We start from the raw sequence: 22,908 nt of genomic DNA, 5'->3' as shown, positions 1-22,908 counted from the left end.
CCATAAGAAACAGTCAAGCACGTCGTAAACGACTACAGACGTCAGTGAAAGAGTTTGCCTTTACAGACCTCGTTCTGATTAATTTTAATTATTTCATGTTCTCTCATCAAAACCACTTATCCCAGTGTACCTTGCGTCCTTTATTCACTTTTGAAACGAGTTCCTGCACCGTAACTTGCTTTCAAAGTGCGTTTTCCTTGTTTCGCCAGTTTTTCAACTTTCCTATGAACCACTAATGAACTAGTCAACTTCAAAGCAATGGTTCGCTTTATGTTAGGAAACAGCATTTTTCCCTCTCTCTCTCTCTCTCTCTCTCCTGCTAAACAAGGGTCGATTATGCATTCCCTATTAGCTGTCAGATTCGCTTGATCTTTCTTTTCGACAGGTAAAAAGAGTACAGGAAGTAGCACGCCTTTAGTTACGTAACAAATCCAAGGACGCGTCACGTGTAATATAAAAGACTTGCGAATCCCCCCAGAGAGGCTGAAATTGTTGAGTATCTCCTCCTTCTGTGTGCTCATCAGGATGATGTTACCGGTTGTTGCAGCGATTTTCTTGTGCTCGTGTGTATCCGCGGAGCCGATCAAGTACGAAAATTGTGGTAAGTAGGAAACAGTTTTGCTTTGATTTTATTTCTACTAAAAACGGTATTGCTGGCTGCCGAACTTGACCTTGTAATGCTATATAAGATGCTCTCAATCATCTTAGGCACGTTTAGAACTGTATTAATATTTATAAATCTCTGGAGACAAACAGTAGTATATAAAGAAGTTGCTCATGTCACTTGTACTCATGAACTATTGTAGTACTCTTGTTAAATTTACGACAGCATCCTATTTTTTTATAAGTACCGAGAAAAGGATAAAAAACTATATTTAAATAAATAAAACCGACCTGCCTGTCAGTTAGCGCTCTTTGTACCGAAGAGATAGCATGTCAGTGATGCATACCTCATTTCATAAGTTAAACTCTCAATGACATCGACAAGGGACAGCTTGTTACTATTGCGCGATGTTGTTAATCGGAATATTTTCCACTCCTTTCAGTACGTCTTCATTGGTGGTGTATGCCTCTTTCCACAGGGTGATGTATATCCGTTTTTGCACACAGCGATAGCCTCTTTCTCTGGCTATGAAGTAACCAGTGGGCTAACGTTGTCTTTCCCAACTGGTGCACTATTGCTAATCAAAGGAAGCCGCTCTGTTGAAATCGATGGAAGGCTAGCAATGACTCGTAGCGTCCAATGAGCGAAGGATACCCGTCTAGACGGCGGACTGTGAACTAGTTTTAGGTATAACACCAACATGTTAGAACAGTAGCACATTCGTTTCATTGCAAAAGACAATTGGGATTTTCTGATGGATATATTCTTGTATCGGAACCTAAGTCCTTAATTCTGATAATTCTGTCCTTTCAAAATGAGAGTGTTTCTGTATTCAGAGAGAGAGAGAGAAATTTCTGACTATGCACATAAGAAACCATATGAGGATGACAGATTCTTTAATCTATCACGCAATGCGTAATCTGGAAGGGTCTCGGCAGTAATTAATTTTCCAAAAGTGTTGCTTTCAGAACAGACGTAGCATTACTGTGACTTGGTTTCTTCGTATTATCTTTTGTGACTGAATGGTATCAACGAGAAGCCTGCAATGAAAGAACTTATTTTGGCGTTCAGTTTTAAAAGACTTTCCTTGACGCAATCTCGCTGAAAACTTGACATTTTAGGTGTAATATCTGCGCAGATTTTAATATCAGTTTTAAGAACGATTATAAAGCACTACTAGAGCAACATTTTGCTAGCTAAAACTGGTATCTTATAATCAAATGTTCATCTAAATCATTCGTCAATATTTAAGTGAGTTGCATTCAATTTTAAATATCAATTTTTGCGATATGGCGAATAAATCGAAGTCGGGCAGAATAGAAGACAAACGCAAGTTGTAAACAGGGATTCTCATGTTTCGAGTTTTGACAGACCCTCGCTTAGAACAGCGATATGGTGTTACCTGCCTGAAGTAGGTAGTATTGAATTGACTTGAAATAATCCTTCGACGCGAGCATCTGTTCGTGAACTGAAAACAAAGGGTTATAGGAAGGCTTGGGGGACTGAAATTGTCTATTTTATTTCAAGCGTTTGTGCACTAACAATGCTTCAAGAACTTTTGTTTTTATTTCGAAAATTTAATTCAAATAAATTCGTGCAAACAACCTAATGGACAACTGTCAGGCACGGGCAGAAAAGTCGCTGCTTAGCCACTGATATCATAGGCTCTAATTTCAGCAACATGAATATTTACGAAACTTAAAATGGCTCCATTACAAAAATCCGGATATTTCTAGGGGAGGGAGGAGACAGAATATATCTTAAATCTCAAAGGGGTACGGCAGTTCATCCGATCTTACCCGAACTGACTGGATGAATAGGATGCATGTTTCTGTATTGTCCGCTCTTATACTATTTTTTTTTTCATCCACCACTCAAGTTGAGCTCAATGTCAGTTCAATGTTGAACCGAAATGCTTAATTTGTAAGCCTTCTTAAATGAGAATGCCTTACGATCTTTAACAGAAATTGCACTAAAGAGCATCGTTCTTTCGGTTTTACTATAGAATTTTTGCATTTAAAAATAATTCAAGGGAAGACTTTTTAGATAAGCGCAAAATTATTATTATTATACCCGACACCTCCAAGGAGTCTAAAGACTCATCGAGGGAGGGAACCCACTACAACTCTCCGTCTCCACCACTCAATCCACCAGCGTCAGCAAACCTCATCATCTACACCAAGGTTTTCCAAACTATGTTCCGCGGAAGGTGAATAAGTGTTCCGTGAGAAGTTCTCCTGGAATTTGTCGTTTTAATTTTCTAAGCATTTTTCATGAATAAATATTTTATAGTGAAAATATTCTGAGGAGAATAATATTCGTGAATATGTCAAAAAGCTCAGACCCAGAACACCTAATAACATCTATGTAGCAAATGTTAGTGACCAAGCCGTGTATTTTTAAACGTGGAAGCATTCATGAATTATTGTTAATTTTCACACATCGAAACCTTGCAACATTTGGGAAAGGGAATACCGCTGTTTATGGCCGGTCATAAAACTTGCCTGCAAGCCGATTACAACAATGGGCGGCGTATCCTTTGTTCTCAAAACTGAAAGAAATAACATCTGTGTTGCAAATGTTAGTGACCAATCAGCAGAAAAGTATAAAGAAATTTTTTCCACTAAAATTGAAGATCAATGTAGTCTGTACCCGGTTCTCAAATCTAGTAATAGAATACTTACTTCGCAAGTTCGTATTGTAGGCGAAAGTTTAGAAAACCGTAGTGCCGTGATTTTTTAAAAGTAATAGGCCTGCAGATTTAAATTTTAGTATGAATAAGAGACAAGGGACTTTAATTTTGATATTAAGAAATCTCTTATTGAGCGTGTTTATGACGCAACAGACAGTGAGTCATCCACTACCAGCCTGCATAGCGATCTCCAGAATGTACAAAAGGAGGGGAAAACTACCAGCACACAGGAGAAAAAGTCTGCATTCACTCGTAAATACTTATAGTAATATTATAAATTTTTGGTGATCAGAATGGGATATGTCGATGAAAATCAGCACAAATTAATTTAATGATGTTCATGTTTAATTATTCATAAAATCAGCTAAATTATCAATTAATACATTACAAAATAACCAAGGTGTTCTGTAAAAATTTTTGGATTTGTGAAGTGTTCCGTCGTAGGAAAAGTTTCAGAAACGTTGATCTACACCAACTATTACCATCCCCACTAGTATTATCGCAGACAATCACACACACAACCATGCCCACGGCGGGATTCGAACCCGCAGCCTTTTGGCTGGAGAGCATACGCTAACCACTCGGCCAATCAGGCAGGCTTTTTATTTGTATTAGTTGGTGCGCTGATTATTTCAAGTATTTTAATACAGTGCTGATAGCTAGAGCAATACTTGGCTAAAATAATATCTCAGCTAGATCGGAATTATAATTTTCTTTCTGCAGTACGCGTTCACTGAGATATTGATAGAAATTATCGGAACTTACTCTTCCGATAATACACAAAAATTGCTCAAAACAAACTAAATGAACACCATTCCCATTATGGTCTTCATCTACACTTGAAATCCAAAATTGGAACAAATAAAAGTAATAAGCCTAACATGACCAGATAGGCTGACTGAAATGGAAATTAATGTTCAAAACTGTGAATGCATTTTAAATAAACTTAATGTTTGAAAATAACACTATAGCTTATGGGAAAAAGGGAAATTAGATTGAGTTTACGTATTGTCTCGTAATCGGTTCATGGAACGGCGTTTCCAAGAGTGGACGCATCCCCCTTTGAAACTTGCTTTCGTTTATTGTTTGCAATTGCTGGTATGTGTCTCTGTCATTTCAGTATCACAAGAAATAATAATCAGCTAACGCATTTATTTCCTTAGTAGGCGAATCCTCCTCCTCTCTAGCTTTTGGAGATTGAGTTTGAGTGGGCAGTTCAATCTCCAAGCGGCAACTGATGAAGAGATGGGCGAACAAGTACTACCATCTCTTGGTACTTGATCCTAGCAGGATATGTTACTGTCTGAAATAATGTGGGTTCTACAGTTGATTTTCTTGGGTTTCTGAGACGAAAATCCCGGGTTTCTTCTCCTGGGTTTCTGGGAGAAGAAACCTGCTTGCCCGTTACAGAGATCGGGGGAACTGGTCGAACAAAAGTTTAGAAAAAATTCCTCCAGTCGGCGACTATATTTGAACTGAAGTCTATCCTCGGGATGCAAACGTCACTTCCACTAAACTACACACCTTCGCTAAATATTCATCGCAAATTAAGATGCCGAAAGATTAATACATGAAAAGCAATTCTCATATATTGCAATGATTTCTAAAAGAGCCCTGATTGTAAGTGTACTCACCTTGATAAAAAAAATATCAGACGACTTATCCGATAAATTCAGCAGTATATAAACCACACTTGCATCGAGAACTGCATTTAAGATTCCATCTCACCAAGCTTTGTCAGGATTAGAGCTTTCTTTAACACACAAACAACTCAATAATTCTAACAGACCTATTAGATTCAAGTGGATCAAGTTTTTCTCTCACTACCTTCCCAGTTTTTCTTCCTGACAAACTTCCTGAAAAAGTTAAATATTTCAACCCCTTCTCTCCATCTTTTTGGTCATCTTTGATCGCTTCATTTTATATATCCTTACTGATCTTCAATCCGTGTTCAAATCGCAAAGAGAATTTACAGACTTTTCGAGTTCCCAAGCTCTTTCCTTATTTTATCTGCCACTGCCATCAATTTTCATCGCCTATCTTCTTTTTACATTTTTTACTTCATGTCTCTGATAATACGAAACATAAAATAGCTGTCTTTAATATGCTTCCACTACAGCTGCAATTCGATATCAAAATGGATTACTGATACAATTAGTGTATTAGTAATCAGTATCAGTCCTCTTGATCTAAACTTCATCACAACAGGCAGTTTTGTGATGTTGTTGTTTTGAAATACTTGCCACCCTTCCTTAGGAATTAGTCTTAACCCCTTTCCTTTTCTTTACCATAATCTTAACACATCTGTTCAATGTCATGCATTCCATTTGTATGTTTTATTTCAACTCTCCCGGATGTACGTAAGTCATAACTTATGATTTCTCGCTTTTCTGCCCATGATTAACATTTAGAACGCTGTTCATCACCATGCAGCACAACCATTTACTTCGTGGTATTAAATTTGCACTAGCTAGAAAGAACAACTATCGTTCATACATGAAAAAGTATATAAGTGAAAATGATCGTATTTTCTTGAGTATCTCCGCCAAATAGGGAAGATAGATTCGCCACGGAATCTAATCTGGTGAGAATAGCTCCTGAAAAGTCTGCAGCTATCTTGCCAATTGTTGCTGATGCCTGAAATATCTTCAAGCTTCCTATTTTCTCTGAACAAGCGAAAAGAAGCCCAACATTTCAGAAAAGAAGCTCCATATGAAATCATGTAACTCGGTTGTTATGAATCTAATGTTAACAAATCAGGAAACTGAATTCGGTTACGTTCATCTAAACATTCAGTAGAAATAACTTAGTCCAACTAATTATCAAATTATGACTGAACTCATGAAAAACTTTTAATCGTAAAGTTCAAAATGAGATCGTTATTCGCATCTTTAAATTAGTATTCCGAACTGAATTTAATTTTTCAAAACACTCGTCGTAAAAGGTCTGAACTACTGGAGAGAATATCTAATTTGATCGAGATCTGTTTCATGGAATGCAGATACGATTTTTCTAAATATAGAAGTGAATCTATTACGGTGACATTGTGTAAGGCTTCGTCACATGCCTCTTCTTTCCAAAATTTGGAGCTCTGGTATACCGCCCTGTACTTTAACGGGAATCGAACGTGACCCCACATTTCGCAAACAGTCGTTGCTGTCGAGTGTACCAGTAAAGCACTAAAATAACAGAATCGGTCGTGTTAAAGTATCTCCTTAATCGAGTCACCTCACAATACTTTCATGCAATAAACTTAAACGCAACACTTGTATAAATACACAAATACTATTTATGAATTAAGCTCACTGTATTCTATTAATTGAGATTCGTGTGTCACATTCGATTTTCTCAATGACAAACGTTCGTCATCCTCAACTAAGAATCTGCGGAAAAGAATCTACAGTACTGATTTTATTAATGGGCCGGGCCTTCCAAATTTCGTAATTCCAAGTTAATCATAATCACTGCTGTTTAAAAAAAAATAAATAAAATAAACTCTTAACTCTTTCATTATTTAAAAGAGCAAGCAGAACTCGTTACAGCAAATTTAGAAACTGAATTTAGGCAGGTCCTAACCTTTCATCGGTAGTTGAGTTCATTTCTAGCAACACTGTTATAGATGGCAAGAATAGGGCACATCCCCGTCATACCATTTATGTAACCTTAATTGGTGTTTAAAAAATATGAAGTCCATGACAAGTTCATGGAAATCTCATAAGATTAAGGAATCTTCCGTATTTTTTTACAGAAGATCGCTTAATGTTATCGTATTTCTATGACGCTACTATTCACATCTACACTTACTGGCCACTTTATTAGAAACGGCATCTATTAACTAATAGTATCCCTTTAGGACGGCCTGTATTCCATGTGGCATTGATTCAACTAAACGTCCAAAACGTTCGGAAGTTTGCCTACGCTCTCATATCGGTATCGCCCAGTTGCTGCAGATTGAATGGTGGCGTGTTGCTGCTGCAAACTGCTCCTTCCCCCTCATCCAAAGATGCTCTATTGATGTCTGGGTACTGAGTTGACCACTGAAGTAAAGGAAATTCGCTATCATGTTCCTTGAAGCACATCAACGCGCATTGTGACCCATTTGACAATGGGTAAACTACAGCCATGATTGGGCGAACATGACAGGACTATCTGAAGATACTGTGGCAGTCAGTAGGTGTTTCAACTGGTATCAGGGGAACTAACGTGTGCTAAAAAAGCATTCCCTACACCATTACACCCCTGCCACATCAGCCTCAGTGGTTCTTATTTGGCAGGAAGGGCCCATGGCCTCATGTTGTTGCCGCCATATTCTGGTTGTGCCATCAGTATAATACAATACAAACTGGAACTCGTGAGGCCAAGCGACATTTTTCCAGCGGTCACCTTTCCACTGTTGGTGATCACGTGCCCAAGGAAGCTACATCCTCCTGTTCTTAACTGACAGCAGTCTGTATGGTCGTCTGCTCCTGTACCCCTTTCATGAAAAGGTACGACGAACTATGTGCTTCGAGATGTTTTAACCACCACTGTTGCTGTAATTTGACTGACTGTGGCCATGCTGCCGCGTTTCACAGTTCTTGCCATTCTTCTAACTTCATGAATTAATGACCTATTCATCTTCTGTAGCTTGGGTTCGAATTGGGTTCGATTCCCGTCCGTGACATGAGAAACCTTTAATCTGGTCTCTTTCGACAGAAGGTGAGTTAGCCTGACTCATACGGCGGGAGGGGTTTTTTCACCCGAAAACTCGGGTTTTTCGTCCCCCAGGGCAGGCAAACCGGCCCATGAACACACACATATTACATTGAGGAATACTTAGGACCCAGCCATAGGCCTAATTCGTCAGCTATGACGGCCCCGCGCCAGTATAAACTTAGGCGGAATTGAGATAGTGCCGTACCTTCCCTTAAAATAGGCTCAAGAGGGTTGTATCATCATCATATGAAATAAATTAAAAATGATCTGTTCCCGTACGCTGGACTGCCGTTGGCTTAAAATTGCGTGGTTATATTACTACTCCTAGTGCACCCTAAACACTGCGCGTGAAAAGCTCAGAAGAGTAGAGAGTTTGTGAAATACTGGCACCAACAATTATACCGTGCCCTGTCACTTAAGTTACGTCTTTTACCAATTATCATGCGGGAAATACACACAAAAAAAAAAAAAACAGAACTCTTGAATGCCTATCAGTCTGATTTACATAGAAAACTGCAACCACGTGAGTCTTCGTAAACGGCCCATTTTCCTAAATGGAGAGGGATGCGTCACAAAGTTGATTTTAAATCAGACCATCAGATTTGTAAGACTGTTCAATCACTTTAAGGACCGTTCTTTTTAAGATGTCTTTGAAGTTATTCGTGTAGGATCTCGTCTAATAAAGTAATGTTTAGTTATGTTTATCCAATCAGCTTATGAGAGTGTCAATATGTACAGTTCTTCTGAAAACTGCGACACGAATCGCAACAACCAGATAGCTTAAAAATCAACTAATTCGACAAGCGCTGAACAAACTTCAACGTAATATGTGGAGTTTCTTGGCTGAGTAGAAAGTCTTTTACTCCCAACCAAATGATGAGTTTGAAAGCGTTACTATGTCGTGATTCCTTCCGACTCTTTAGGTGATAGTCTCACAAGATGACGAAAAATCAACCATTGCGTTGCTTATTCAGAAACCTTAAGTGGCTTAAAAAAGTTGTTCCCCTACAGTAGGGCTTCCGGATTGCTTTGTAGAACTGAAACTTGTTTTTTACACGTTTATGTTTTAACGCTAGTTTCCCCCAAAATTAACATTCATAAAGTTTAGCCTGGACGAGAGGCGTCTGCACCAATATTTCCATTCAATGGCTGACCTGACTTCATTTCTAAAGTGAGAATAGCCACACAGCTATCACCCTGTGTTACTATCTCTAACAGGTATATTGTGCGGATAATTCTACGGTCTGGATTACAAAAATGGCCTCAGGCAGAGAGAAACCCTACCTTCTTCCTACACTTAGTCTAGGAAACCAATTGAAATAAACGGCACTCATGGCAAAAACGAACTTACAGTCCCTTTTGATAGTTGCAAGACTTAAGCATGTTAAAGCCTCCGCCAATTTAAATTCGACCTTTGGGAAAAAGATTTTCTTAGCAAAAGAATGAGTTTCACTCTTGTAGAATAAAAGCATGGCTAAGTATTCAGTCACATTCGATTTATTCCGACGAACGTGAAATAATCTTCTCAGTATTAATATCCGTACTAACTTAATTCTACAAACTAAATTGTGACGGCTACGTCCTACCAGTGATTTCAAAATCTTGTATTAAAACTGACAGTTAGTTTCAATAATTTCAATATCTGTAAAAAAAAAAAAAACCTTCTTTTCCAAAAAAGTCTAACCTTCAGAAGTTAAGAAAGAGAATTTCTTTTATTCTTGCAGGATCTAAAGCCACCCTCACAGAAGTTCGGGTAATCCCCTGTCCTTCAGAACCATGTTCTGTACCGAGAGGCTCAACTGTTATCATTGAAGCTGACTTCATACCAGGTAAGCATTCCTAAAAGTATTTAGATGAAACAAGATCGTTTATAATCTCAATCATATCTCTCATTTGTGACATACGGTGAGTATCCATTCGTTTACGTAGTTGATCTTAACTTATGTGACTGTAAACAAGTCGGTAATATTCTGATTGCGTTGTCATATGTTGAAAGAGAACTTTCTTAACACACACACGAAGCTCAAACTAATTTACATTCACGGCTCATCTTGAGTCACGCCCTCTTACGTACTTCCTGCAAACGAAGGAAAAGTTACGCAAATTCATTTAATCTTAGTAATAAATCAGTGAAATTGCTTCAGAAGGTTTTAGCTGCATACGCACAATCTTTCAACAAATCTGGAATTTTCTCGCTGTTCAGAAAAGTAATTTTTGAGACGCAATACGTGCTCTTCGATGTTTTCGGATCCACAATATTACGACTCCTATATTAATTTAGGACCTTACGTGTTCCACGTCTTTCGCAACTTGGTTGTGTACTAGTGCATATCTCGCGGAATTTCTCTTGACGTATCACTATTATTAAATGTCTGGCATGTACTGGTAATCTCCAGTCCATGCTAAGATATGAACTAGTACACAACGCAGATGTGCAAAAGGAAATCGGAATTAATCTGGACCAGAATTCCAGATGAATGCCATTGTATTGAGCGGAACCGAAATGCCTGATCTTGAAGGTAACTTTGATCACTGCAAGAGCTAAACTGCGGCGATGTTCTCCAGAAATCCTGTTTAGGAGACTGACTTATGCAATGGCCTTAAACTTCATCATGCATCCCCTTAAATTTGATATGCTTGAGCATTTGGTATTCAGAACATGTTTCTGAATGTTTCGCGAACATTAAGACAGTGAATTCCAAGAGGTTATTTTCAGAATATCGACTCAAAATAAGAGAATGAGACTACATTCGTATTATGGGGGCTAACTATCGGGTATTATCGAAGCCTTTTAATGCAAACCCGTTCTTTTATTCAACAAATTGGTAGCAAGTTTTCTAACTACAACCCATGCAAAAACGTGCATAGTTCAATGATTGATTTGATACATCTTCTAGAGAAAAAGCAACAATGAACTAAACCCAGAATTTATCGAAATGTTGTTTTAGGGAAGCAAAGACTAACTTTCGATTTTTGTGAGACCTTTTTTCTATTCGAAAACTTTCTTTTAGAATGCAGATGCGAATTATGTTACAATCTTAAATCGCCTTAGTTTATAAGGTAAGACAATCCGAATAGAAGAAACAACTAAGGAATTAATCTTTTTGCACACTGAGTAGAGTAAGACCTGAGTTGACAAATAAGTGGGTGGTGCCTTCCATCTCTGTATGTGTAAAGAAATCTGGCAAATTAATTTCCTTTCTTTTTCTTATCAGAGAAGAATTACAATCAGCCAAAAGTCCGTGTTTCGTCAGAATTATTTCAAGTGCGTTTGCCTTTTCCCGGGCTTAAACCACTAAACTGTGAAGAACTGGAACTTCCATGCCCTCTGAAGGAAGGTGAGCCAGCGACAATGAAGATAAAATTGGATATCCGTCCATTCTTTCCACCGGTAAGTAATTCTAAGTTTTTTTTATTATTATTTTTACATTAAATCGGCTTAGGATTTTTACAATGAGGTTATCCTATCTTTAAAAATGTTGTAGCTGAATTTTTCTTCATCTATATTTAATTTTATAAAATTTTACTTTGATTCAGCTTAAAGAAAATTCTAATTGTAAATGATACCATACATTGAGGGGGGGGGGGAAATACCATCACTGTACGCTTTCATATTAGTATTCTTTTCTTGTTCCTTGACTATATCTCCTCCGCTGGCGACACTTTTTTCTAGATGAATTTTTGCATACAAAGCTAACTGGATTTCCCAATATTCAACTATTTCTCTGATTAGTAATGTAGTAGTAGTCTTTTCTGAGATTTGAACCTGTTTAGAGAGCGAGTACTCTATTCGCTCTGTAACCATTAATTGTTTGCACAAAGTCAACATTTATCGAGTTCCCACAGTGCGTGAAGCACTTGCATGCTTCTCGCATATCGACATTGCGAAAGCACACTTCAGTAGACTCTCTAAATGATTCGTAGACAAAGCAGGAAACTTTAGAGTAAAATTCCAGTTGTCGTGAAGATATTCTACTTGCCATAAGAAACCAACCAATCCACTTTTTATAGTCAAAAACCTTTAATTGTTGATCACAATGCGATATCACCTGAATGACTTGTGATTGAGAAACATAATTAATAGTTTTAAAAGTATTCCATAATATTTCTTCACGTCTATCTAGATGGGAGAGGAAACCAGAACTCCCGGGAACATAACTAAATCGAATAGCACACCACTCAGAACCCTTAACCTTGTCAGCAAAAGACTTGGTAACAATACACCATTTAGAGGGAGGAAACTAAATAACTTAACGTAACCGGATTAAAAATGGCCCTTCTTAAAAGATCATGTATAATCTGACTTTCACTATGTTTTTGCTGATAGTATTTCTTGAATTCGCCCACTTTTTTTCTCCTTCAGATACGATCTAAAGGTCATGAAAACAAGAACAACTCTCTGATATTTTAATGAATTGTTAAACAACACACGTACTCTTCTAACGACGCGATATTGCTGATCTACTTGTTTCGTACAAGTTTGTTAAACTTGTTAGAAGCATTTTTCATTCTACGTATTTGGAAAACCCTTAAGTTTCATGAAATAGCTGATGCTAATTAATTAAGATTAAGCATGTAATTAAGTCTTATAATTAAGTCCACCTGTGAATTAGTCTTGTGTGATTTTCAGTGGAATTTCGTATTTGGAATCATGAAATTTGTGGAACCATTTATATTTTCGTTCCAGTCCCAAGATCTTCAATTGGTCTTGCAGATAGCAGTATGTTTCAGTCCTCAAATCGTCCAGAATATACATTTAAGACACCATCTCAGCCGTTAGTGCCTCGTCTGCAAACTATAAGGTATACACAAAACAAACGGTTCTAGGTTCAACTTTGATTATGGAAAAATACGGAACACTTGGTCTATGTGCTCATTACCTTAACTGTACTTGGGCAATTTAATTTAATTGCATTCTTACTGTCAGTGTCTCGCCTGGATCTTTGTAGATCTTTATGGACTTTCACAATCTCATTCAAAAACTTGAATGATGCTCCACATTGGATGATTCCTAAATATTCCAATTTGTATGAAACAACATACAGGGGTCTTCGTTGGGAGTGGACAATAGGAGTCAAATGACTTGATGAATCCACTTAAACCTTAATTAGGACCATAACGGGAACTACTTCCATATTAATAAAAAAATCCACCAATATGGGTGTTGGATATTAGGATGGTCACCCTCTTCTGTAGAACTTGCAGTTGATTCTTTTCAGAACTATTTCTGAAGGAGTCTAGTTACTAGCAATCACCTTTACATCCTTAAGTCGAATGAATGAAACCAGTCTTTTGAAGCAAATTTCATTTCTACTTCTTGTACGTTTATGACTTCTGTATCTCGCAAGCTTAAGCTTTTCCTGGACAAGGTGCTAAGCTTATAGGGACTTTTTGGCTTAAGGGATCCTCTATGTATGTTGCTGGTCGCTCAATTTTCATTATCACGTTTTCATTCAAGATTTACTTGCCAGTATTGTCGCTGTCCTTCAGTTGACAGGTTATAATTATGTCTGACATGAGGACACTCGCTCGTCTTGGCCCTTTTTATACGCAGAAGCTGGCTCCAATTCTAAAATGTCTACTTGTGGGTAGTACAATAATATGCAAAATAAAAACACCGTAAATACAAGCGAAACCGCGATATGGCAATCGAAGATCGAGTCGAGTTAGCGGTATTGAAAAAAAATGATTTGGGCACTCATTGCTATGGAAACCACGTAAATGCCGAGACATTACATTACATTCTCGTAACGTCTCATAGCAGAGATCTAACAATGCTACCATTCTATAATTGCTTGTAATCTGTCTGGCATTACGCCAAAGAGTAAAATAACCAAGACATTCCATTGTTAGCAGCTGAGGTGAAGCTTTGAAAACATGTTCTGATTGTCATCTGCATTTAGTAGGATCTTCCTGCTAGTAAAATCTGTAATTATGACCGTGATTATCATAGCAATTGACAACGAAAGTTGTCCTTTAAATCTAAAGTGTCTGCTGAATAGCTACGTACGAACCATTCAGACGAGTTTAGGTTCTTACTAAAATTAATCACGCCTTGATTGCGTTCGTCTTTTGCAAGAACGAAAAGTGCAGTTTTACAATAACTTGTTTACTGTTCTCGTAATTAGCAGAATTTCTCATCTCGCGGACTGGCATGAAACGTTCCAGATACAAATCCAGTTCTGCCATTTGGCATTAGTTAACGGTTAAGTTTGCAAGAAAGTCGATCTGTTTATAAAATCAGACTATTTTGGTACTTTCTTTTCGGACTGGACCAAGATGGTCTGATTTTGTAATATCTGAATCTTAAATGGCTTTGAACTTAGATTTTGCGTCAAGCACCACTTTCTTATTTCGATTGTGTAAAGAAAATGTTCGTTATTGTTACACTTTCACTGTCTATGGGTCTGCAAGAGAGAGAGAGAGACTTGATTTAAAACAGGCTTTTCAATATAGGTCACTTGTTATTCCGATACCAACTTCTCTACCTAGTTAGCATGACAACCTTGGCTTTTACACCTTGTAAATCATCATGTCCATTGGAGACAGCTTAAGAAACTAAATCCGTGTATAGCAGTCTCGCAAATCCTTTCATGATTAATGAGGTCTTTAATCAAAGGCTAGCGGACACGTGTTCTTTGCTACGTCATAATTGTTAGAACTTTCTCTTGACCACTACAAATCAATGCATACAATAATAGAATGAACCAAATATACTGGTCAGTAGGATTGTATTTCATACCAGTTGTGAACGTTATTCCAAAGTTGATGTATTGTTAATTCTGATTTGATCCTCTTCTAAAGTATTGCTGCAAACTGCAATAAACCATTTTACGCTGGATCTTGGCCATTTTGCTTCATCTACTTGAATCTCAAAAGTAAAGGAAAAAGGGAAGATATCTCGCGAGAAATAAGAACAAATTCTGTTTGAATGAACATTTGAAGTGGAAAAGATTTTGTTCCTCAAACTGGAAAACACCAAGTAAATAAGTTTTGAGACATTAGTTCAGATAATTGAGTTCGAATGACTTTGAGCTTAAGATTCCTCACATGATTCCGAAGAGTGCCATCTCCGAGGCTGTGAATAGGATCAATTCAGTTAGTCTTTTAATTCCGGAGGAAGAGGCTCAAAGTATGGAGCTCTGGGTACGCCAGCAATATTGGGAAATCTAGAGAAGACCATCAGGGGAAACCAGAACCATTTCAAATGGTAAGAAGCAGGAGAAAGTAGTTCGGCGTAAAGACCTCTGTGCCAGATTCGATCAAATACGTTAGAAGAGTCAAGAGTGCTTACAGCCATTTTTCCACAAATGGGTGGTGGTGGGTAGATTAGCTGTAGATCGAGAATGATTGCTAGTCACTATTTAACCTGCAGGCGATGACACTAGTTTGCCCATCTACATGATTTTGGAGAAAAATGAAGTGAGCAACTGAGATCTTGGTTTATTGTTGTTGTTGTTATTATTACAGTGTAGAGTAGATGCCGGACAATTAGGAAACACTGAGTATCTTATTAAATATTTTCTACTTTCTCATATTGAATAGATTTTAAAAAAAAGATTCAGTACTCAAAATTAATAAAATTATGTTGGTATTTCTAAACCTTTGTTTTAACAATGGCTCGTTTCAATCTAAAAATTCACATTTCAAATACTCCCACAACACAAGAAACTTTCCCAGTTCTTTCATTTCTTAAATTTTTAAAAGTTTAAGAATGGCCCCTTCTTAAGTTTCAATGAATATCCTCTTCTGATGATCCTTAGAAATAGAACTGTCAAATCAGACTCCAGTATTGAACTGGTCTCTGTACCACATTCGGCCAAAAGTGGGATTGTCACCACTTTCCCTTCAACTTCTTAGTCTTTTATTCAGTTATACAGTACAGCAGGGGGGGGGGGAGTACTGAATAACTACAACGATATGTTATGGAATAAATGGGTTTATCAAGAAAGAAATATATGTTTATACCTGATGATATGTACATCCACAACTATTCGTGGAATCTTGATCGAATAAAGCATTAACGACGGTAGATTACGCGTTCGAAATGGGCACCTTGTCTTTCAAGATAGGTTTCGAAGCGAATGTGAAGGTTCTCTGTCATCTTGGAGAACGAGGGTTGGGACATCTACTGGACATATCGTGTTATTTTTTCCTTTAGTTCATCAACTGCTCACAAACATCTCGTAGGCTTGGACCATTGCTTTACCAACTGCGTATGAACGAAAATAATGCTCAATGATAAAAGTATTTCCTTCCAACATCAGTACCATTGCTGCAGCTCAATGTAATGGCGTAGACGCTACACGTGCGCTTCTATTAATCAGCATGCAGTCGAACGGCATATCACATTGCGCGTATACTGTGAAAGAGGTGTCGAAGTTCAGTACTGTGGGGATTTTTTGTTTTGTGTTTCCCTCTCTTCTTTCGCCATATAGTTTCCTATAATGCGCAGTACAAAAATCTCGGGTCGTATGAATTTTAAAACATTTCGGCACTTGTTCCTCAACAATTTCCCATGGAATGGTATAGGGATTTTCCCTTAAGCATCTTTATATTCCACCTCAAGTAAATCTTATCATTTCGAACTTCCATTAAAATCTCCAAAGTGCACATCTTAATTCCTAACTTGTGATGCCAGATGCGATCAATTTCCTTTTCACCCATTCATTTCTTCCTTGATTCTTTACTGGAATAAAGCTGTTAGTAGAAAGAATGCTTCTTCCTTTTTAAAGATCTAATAAGAATGAATCCAATATTTGTTCAAATTTTATAGTGAACGATAATTTCCCCTAACTATGTAACTCAATGTCTGGTACTTCTCAAAATTTGATCATGCAGATATTATCCATAAATGGAAGCAATATCCAAAGATGACTTTGTGAAATCTTAGGAACAATAAATAAATAAAATAAATCAGCTGACGCCTTTTTATTCCCTTATAGGGAATAGGCGAGGCCTTTATACCCTATATAGCTTTTGGAGACTGAGTGGGCCGTTCAATCTCCACCGGTAGCCAACCAGAGATAGCTGGCTCATGTCTATCACTAATTATAGCAGCCACCGATGAAGAGGCTGGCAAACAAGTGCTGCTATCTCTTGGTACCTAAGCCTAACAAGATATGTCATTGTCTGAAATAATGTGGGTACTACGTCGATTTTCTTGAGTTTACGGCATGAAAAACCCAACTTTCAAAAACCCGCTTGCCCATGCCAGAGATCGACTAACTCGGGATCCAGTCGAAGAAAGGCTTAGAAAGAGTTTTCAGTCGGCGACTTGACTTGAACTTAAGTCAAACTTCGAGCAACCAAACACAGAGGACGCAAGCGCCACTTCCATAGGCAGCTCAAATGAGCTAACATAATCAGCCTTCCAAGGAGAAAACAGTTGGAACATTTCCAATAGGTGTTCATAATTTTAATATTTTATGAGTAATTTTGAGTGTGGGATTATAGATTATGAAATCATAAACGCAGTAAATAAATATGATCTGTAACAGTTGAATTTCTTAATGCTGACAGAGCCTTGCCTCATCTTTTTTATGCACGGAGAGAAGCATCTTTGCCCTTAGGTAATCTCCTTATCCGTCAAACTACTCAAACTGTGTATTTACTTAGGAAAGTTTCGCACCTTGTATCGTATTTTTGTCCATGTACACCGCTTCATCTCGCTATATCCGACTAGTCAACTTCATCCGCCTAATCTAAGTCAGTTTTAGTGAAAAACACTCTTTTGTATTTCTAAGTGAATCAGTTAAGATTTTACGTCTCTGACTGAAAAATTTATACTACTTGTTTATTTTACAGGTGACGGCGAAAGCCATTTTTGAATTAGAAGAGGACGAAGAAAAGATGGCTTGTTTTGCGGCTCCTGTCGTTGTAGTAAACACTAAAGAGGAAAAAGCATAAAAGAAGACAATAATTATGACTAAAATAGCATTATAATCGCCCACAGTACTTCATTAGTTTTTGTTCATTAATGTAAGCTGGTCTCATATCAATAAATGTTTGTAAACCACTGTAAATGAAGGCATTGCTCAATAGTAAGCGGCTTAATATCGTTGTTCGAAATGCTATCGCCAAGGGTGCTTTGCCCTTCTGTTCTTAAATTGATACGTTTTATATATATTTAAATATCTTCAGTATTTTAAAAACCAAGTCTCAGTGATCCGCATTATATTTCTGAATGAATAACTGTCGCATTTATCTAACAATAAGCATTAGATTAAATGGTATGGGCTAAGAGCAACTGCGTTCTTTGTCTAAAGTAGATACCAAAAAGTAGATACTGTAGATACCAAAAAGCAATCCTGTGAAGAGGAAAGAAACCCTTAAACCAGGAGTTTTCGTGCCGAAAATTTAACGTGTTGAGAGAAGACAGGCTTATCGGAAGCCAAATTTATCCTATTTTATACGATTTAAATTTGCGATTGGCTTCCGATAAGCCTGTTACAATGGATATCTTGATTGAATTACAGCTACGAACTCGTAGCTGTAATTCATAAAGATTAGGACAAAGGTCTGCATATCAGGACTTCTACATACGGCTGAAAGAGAAACCTTGCAGGGATATTATGCGCGATTATTTTTGTCTCAAATATCTGCTAGGAATGGATGAAAAAACTTTAGACAAAAAATATCCTACATAAAAAATCACTGCTGATGATGCTAAATCCACTATAAAACAAACATAAAGATGTACTTGAAACTGTGTGACACAAGGGCAATTCTCACATTATTCAGATTTTTGGGAGCAGAATATTTTAAACGGCTTTTACAGACGCGAATGTTTGCAATGTTAAATGTGAAGAATTAGGACTAAACTGCTTCACCAATAAAAGCGTCAGATTAAAGAAAATTGTACAAAAGAGATTTTAGCTTCGACGTAATTACGAGGATGTCAAGAAAATCTCCATTTTCTTTTCTAAAGAGGGGAAAATCGCAACATTAACTACCCCCATTGCGAAATAAGGTGTGGAGTAAATTAAACAAGTTCAGGCTACTCGGCGAAATGCTTCATGGGAAGGGGCAATCAGTTATACCTGTTTTTGGAATAAAATACTTCAAAATGAAAACCTGAATCGAATCAGTGCGTATAGTTTCTTTATTAACAAAGAATACCCGGGACTAATGTTCCCACGTTGAGAAATTTCACTTCAAGAGTAACCTATCCTAAATAATAGGAAACGTAGTTCCCTTCGATGCTGAGAATGGGTCCAATGGAAAGTATGAAACGTAATTTCCAAAACAACGGTCTCTAAGATTACTCATTTGATGCCATGGAGATGCAGAATTTAAAACAAATCTCCAAAGTTATAAAAAATGTGGAGGATTCCTTACTCAAAACCTGTAAAACAATTACAGGTGTATCACTTTAACAGTACAGCATCATACAAAAATTATGGCAACAAATACCAGCTCATCAACTAAATTATCAAAAATTATCAAATACCAGCTCATCAACTAAAGCACTTGATCCAAATGAATTTATCTTTTTCTCCCCAGCCATGAAAAGCAAACTTTTACTACGGGGAGGGCTAAGAATTAGATAATATTCTTACGTATTCCGGAAAGACTGATCTCGAAGTTTTTCAAGCCACTTTGAACCTCCTTAAATGGGTTAAGGGTCACAGCCAGTGAGCCCCCTACACTGTTTAATGAGGAAAGGAAGGAATTCAAACTGTGCGCTGTTAAAGCAGGTACATTTGCCGATTGGCGGCAGTATTGTTTTACCGAACCAAAGGGTTTAAATGCAACTCAGAATCCTCTTTGTTTTGCTATTCGTGCATGCAGCACTCGGGCATGTATTGTTACTGCGAAGCAACGATATTTGATCAAATAGACTTCCATAATTGTCAAGAGGAATAAACAGAATTTTTAAGCATTCAAACAGGAATATTAACTTCACAAAGGATTGCGCTTAATGGCAGCATTAAGGTGCTTTGAACGTTAGCATAAAGAATCCAGTTAAGTTAGTGGATAACGAACACTTTTCATGTGACACTTCCGAGGACTCATCGTGGAGAGACTTCCTCGCTACACCACCAGTCTCCACTATCGAATCCCTCCACACACGCACAAGCGCATTGTATACTTCATTATGAAGTAGCTTGCTGAAACGAAGCTAAAAATGGCCGATAAGGAAAAAATCTATTTGTCATGAATATTCAGTTGAATCTCCAATTTTTAATTGGAAATCATTTAAATTCTACCTACGAAAATCATACAAGCCCTTGGGGTCTTACATAACTGGTTTCCCCTTTCAGTCGTTTCCGACGGTAGGTAACTTTGTAGGCTTTACCCACAAAGTATTCCTGGTGGGATTTTTACCATTATTGACTGTAAATCCATGTGTATTCACGGAGCGATTTGCCTGTTCTGGGGACGAAAAATCAGTTTCCGGGTGGAAAAAACCCTATCTCGTATGAGAATTCCTAACTCACCTTTAGTCGAAAGAGACCAGATAAAGATTCCTCGTGTCATTGACGGAAATCGAACCCAGGTCTTTCCGACCAAAGAGCTTCGTCTATACTGAATGAGTTACGGAGCCTCTTTTACATAACTGGGTGAGCATTAATAAAATAGATAAAGATGGAAGGTGTTTCGGATAAGATCTAAAACGAATTTGTAAAACTGTATTTTCAAGTATAGCTTCGCAAGATGTTGGACAAAACGATGGGATTTGCTAGATAGTAGTTACAGCGTCCCTCTCTTAGAGAACAAGAGTGAAGAGACATGTGCCACCACCATTTAAAATGTTTCTCTTGAGCAAGCAGTACCCTACTGACCTCCTTGTAGTTGATCGAAAGTATTTATCTATTTACTAAACAGGTGCACCTAATATGTAATATAATTAATAAAAAATGAATACTTTTATGAAAGCATCGTTGCCATAATCATACCTCCCAGAAGCAATTTGTATTGTGGAGCAAAACTGACTATACATGAAGTGTTGTATTCTATCAGTGGCGCTAACGAGCAGTTAAGGACCCATGACTTCCTAACCATGATAAGGATTATTGTCTGTAAATTGCGTGTTTCTTGGCCAGTTTGTCTGTTTCTGAGGAACGAAAAACCCTCTACCTTCGTATGAACCTACAAATAAAAATTCCTAATCAGGTTCTTCCCGTCCCAGACGGGAATCGAACCCAGGTCTTTCAAACTAAAGAGCTTCGTGTGTATGTATATATATAGACTGTATATATATATATATATATATATATATATATATGTATATGTATATATATAGACTGTATATATATATATATATATATATATATATATATATATATACCGACTGAGCTATGAAGAGTTAAGGTGTCATAATATGCTCTCTTTAGAGATGAACTAAACAGATGAGAGTTTATTCTTAATAGACTTGCCTGGTTGGCCGAGTGGTTAGCGTATCCACTCCAAAACCAACAGGTTCAAATCCCTGCCCTAGGCATGGATGTGTGTGATTGTTTTTAGGTGGGAGATGAATTTCATTGCCCCGATTATTAGCGACCTGAACCGGATTGAAAATTTTCACGTTTTCTCTCTAGAACAATATTTCCGCAGTGTAAAAAACATAAATTTAAAAATATATCCTTAGCCTATCCACATTACAAATGTATTACAGGTTTGCATGTAACCTTTCATAGGTGGGAGTCACATAAAAAAACAAAAGTCATTAATTCGTCTAAATTGCTATGCTAAATTGGAAAAAGACGAGCGTAAATATTCCCATATTCACGTCGGGTCCCAAAACGCTTCTCTGTATCCTCAGCTGAGTGATTCTCAATTATATCAACCTTCCTGTATTTACCACAATTTGAACATAACTGGGTGAATTGAACATGTATAATGGTTCGGTTGTTTTTGTGTGTGTGTGTCCTCATACGGTTTTGTGAAGCTAGTTAGCATAACTTCTAATTGGCTTGCGAAGTAATAAAAGTTCAGGATAATTTTCGTTCTGGCTTCCTTTCGATTTACCACGTTACTGTACTAAAAGCTGTAGTTTAAGAAAGTCCTCAATCCTCAATGAGTTTCTGTATAGAAATTCATGGATAAAGACCAGGGCAGATGCTATGGTTTTTGTTTCTCCCAAATCTGATTCGCTTCAGGAGTTAATATCTCATGCAATCTGGCGTCCTCTTGGAATGGTCTCTGGAGAACCTAAAGAACAGCCATAAATCTATGGCGAAAATAGCTCCGATTATAATCTGAGCTATTAATTAATAATAATCAATAACTATTCATTATTAATACTTATTAATGCCTCCCCTAATGAATTAGCGAAAAAATTATTCAGATTAATTGTATGCCAGTGATGGTTGTTTAATGTGGACTAATACTAGTCTAAGTCTAGGGTGTCCTGATCAGCTGCACAGTTTTGCCATCCCCACGTGTTTCAGAGTAATTTGACTTTCATCAAGTTACTGTCTTCATAGCCAGCTGCATAAAACATTCATTGTTTGGTTTGCTTATGCATTGGAGGAAATCTCTGCTAAGAACGGCTGACTTAAATTTGAAAAAATCTCATTAGTAGATTGGGGGATTACATTTTTGAGTTTAGCTTATTTACCAGGAAAAATTAAAACAATTCAGCCAAAGTAGCTGTTTTTATTTCATATGAATTGTAATATTCGTTGTAATTAACGCTGTGGTGTATTTATTTTGTTGTAATAAGTGAAATGATTCACATCTTGCATCTGTTCTCTTCAGCATTTATTAAATCCATGATTTCCAAAAAAGCAGTTGGGATTAAAGTGGTGTAAGAGAGTAGTCGTTTCAAAAAGCTCTTTAATTTGAAAAGATAATGCTATCTCAGTTTTATTCTAAAGTGCTAAATGTTTTACTTACAATGTTCAGTAAATGACGAAAAGAAAAATATGGAGATCTCTTTCCAAGAAAGAATGTTATCCTTAATGGGAAA

The 22,908-nt window shown here is 37.3% G+C and overlaps 1 protein-coding gene across 2 annotated transcripts in view; it reads left to right on the top strand.

The window, feature by feature from the left end:
* The first annotated feature begins 289 nt into the window (after nucleotides 1–289).
* The window catches only part of LOC150097153 (NPC intracellular cholesterol transporter 2-like), a 54,992-nt gene continuing 32,373 nt past the window's right edge, over nucleotides 290–22,908 (top strand). The window contains exons 1-4 of one of the 2 annotated variants that reach the window (XM_090407112.1): nucleotides 290–601; nucleotides 9,716–9,820; nucleotides 11,207–11,382; nucleotides 17,799–18,002. In XM_090407112.1, coding sequence (XP_090263238.1) covers nucleotides 526–601; nucleotides 9,716–9,820; nucleotides 11,207–11,382; nucleotides 17,799–17,900 — 459 coding nt within the window. In that variant the 5' untranslated portion in view covers nucleotides 290–525 and the 3' untranslated portion in view covers nucleotides 17,901–18,002. Of the gene's footprint in view, nucleotides 602–9,715; nucleotides 9,821–11,206; nucleotides 11,383–17,798; nucleotides 18,003–22,908 lie in introns of those variants that run through there. The other variant, XM_090407113.1, reaches the window with a different exon arrangement.

This window comes from Typopeltis vanoorti, chromosome 17 (assembly GCF_054136105.1).
Source record: "Typopeltis vanoorti isolate ZY-2024b chromosome 17, IOZ_Tvanoo_1.0, whole genome shotgun sequence".
Lineage (NCBI taxonomy): Eukaryota > Metazoa > Arthropoda > Arachnida > Uropygi > Thelyphonidae > Typopeltis > Typopeltis vanoorti.
The sequence above is the reverse complement of the archived record's forward strand: the minus strand, read 5'-3'. Positions and strand labels throughout refer to the sequence as shown.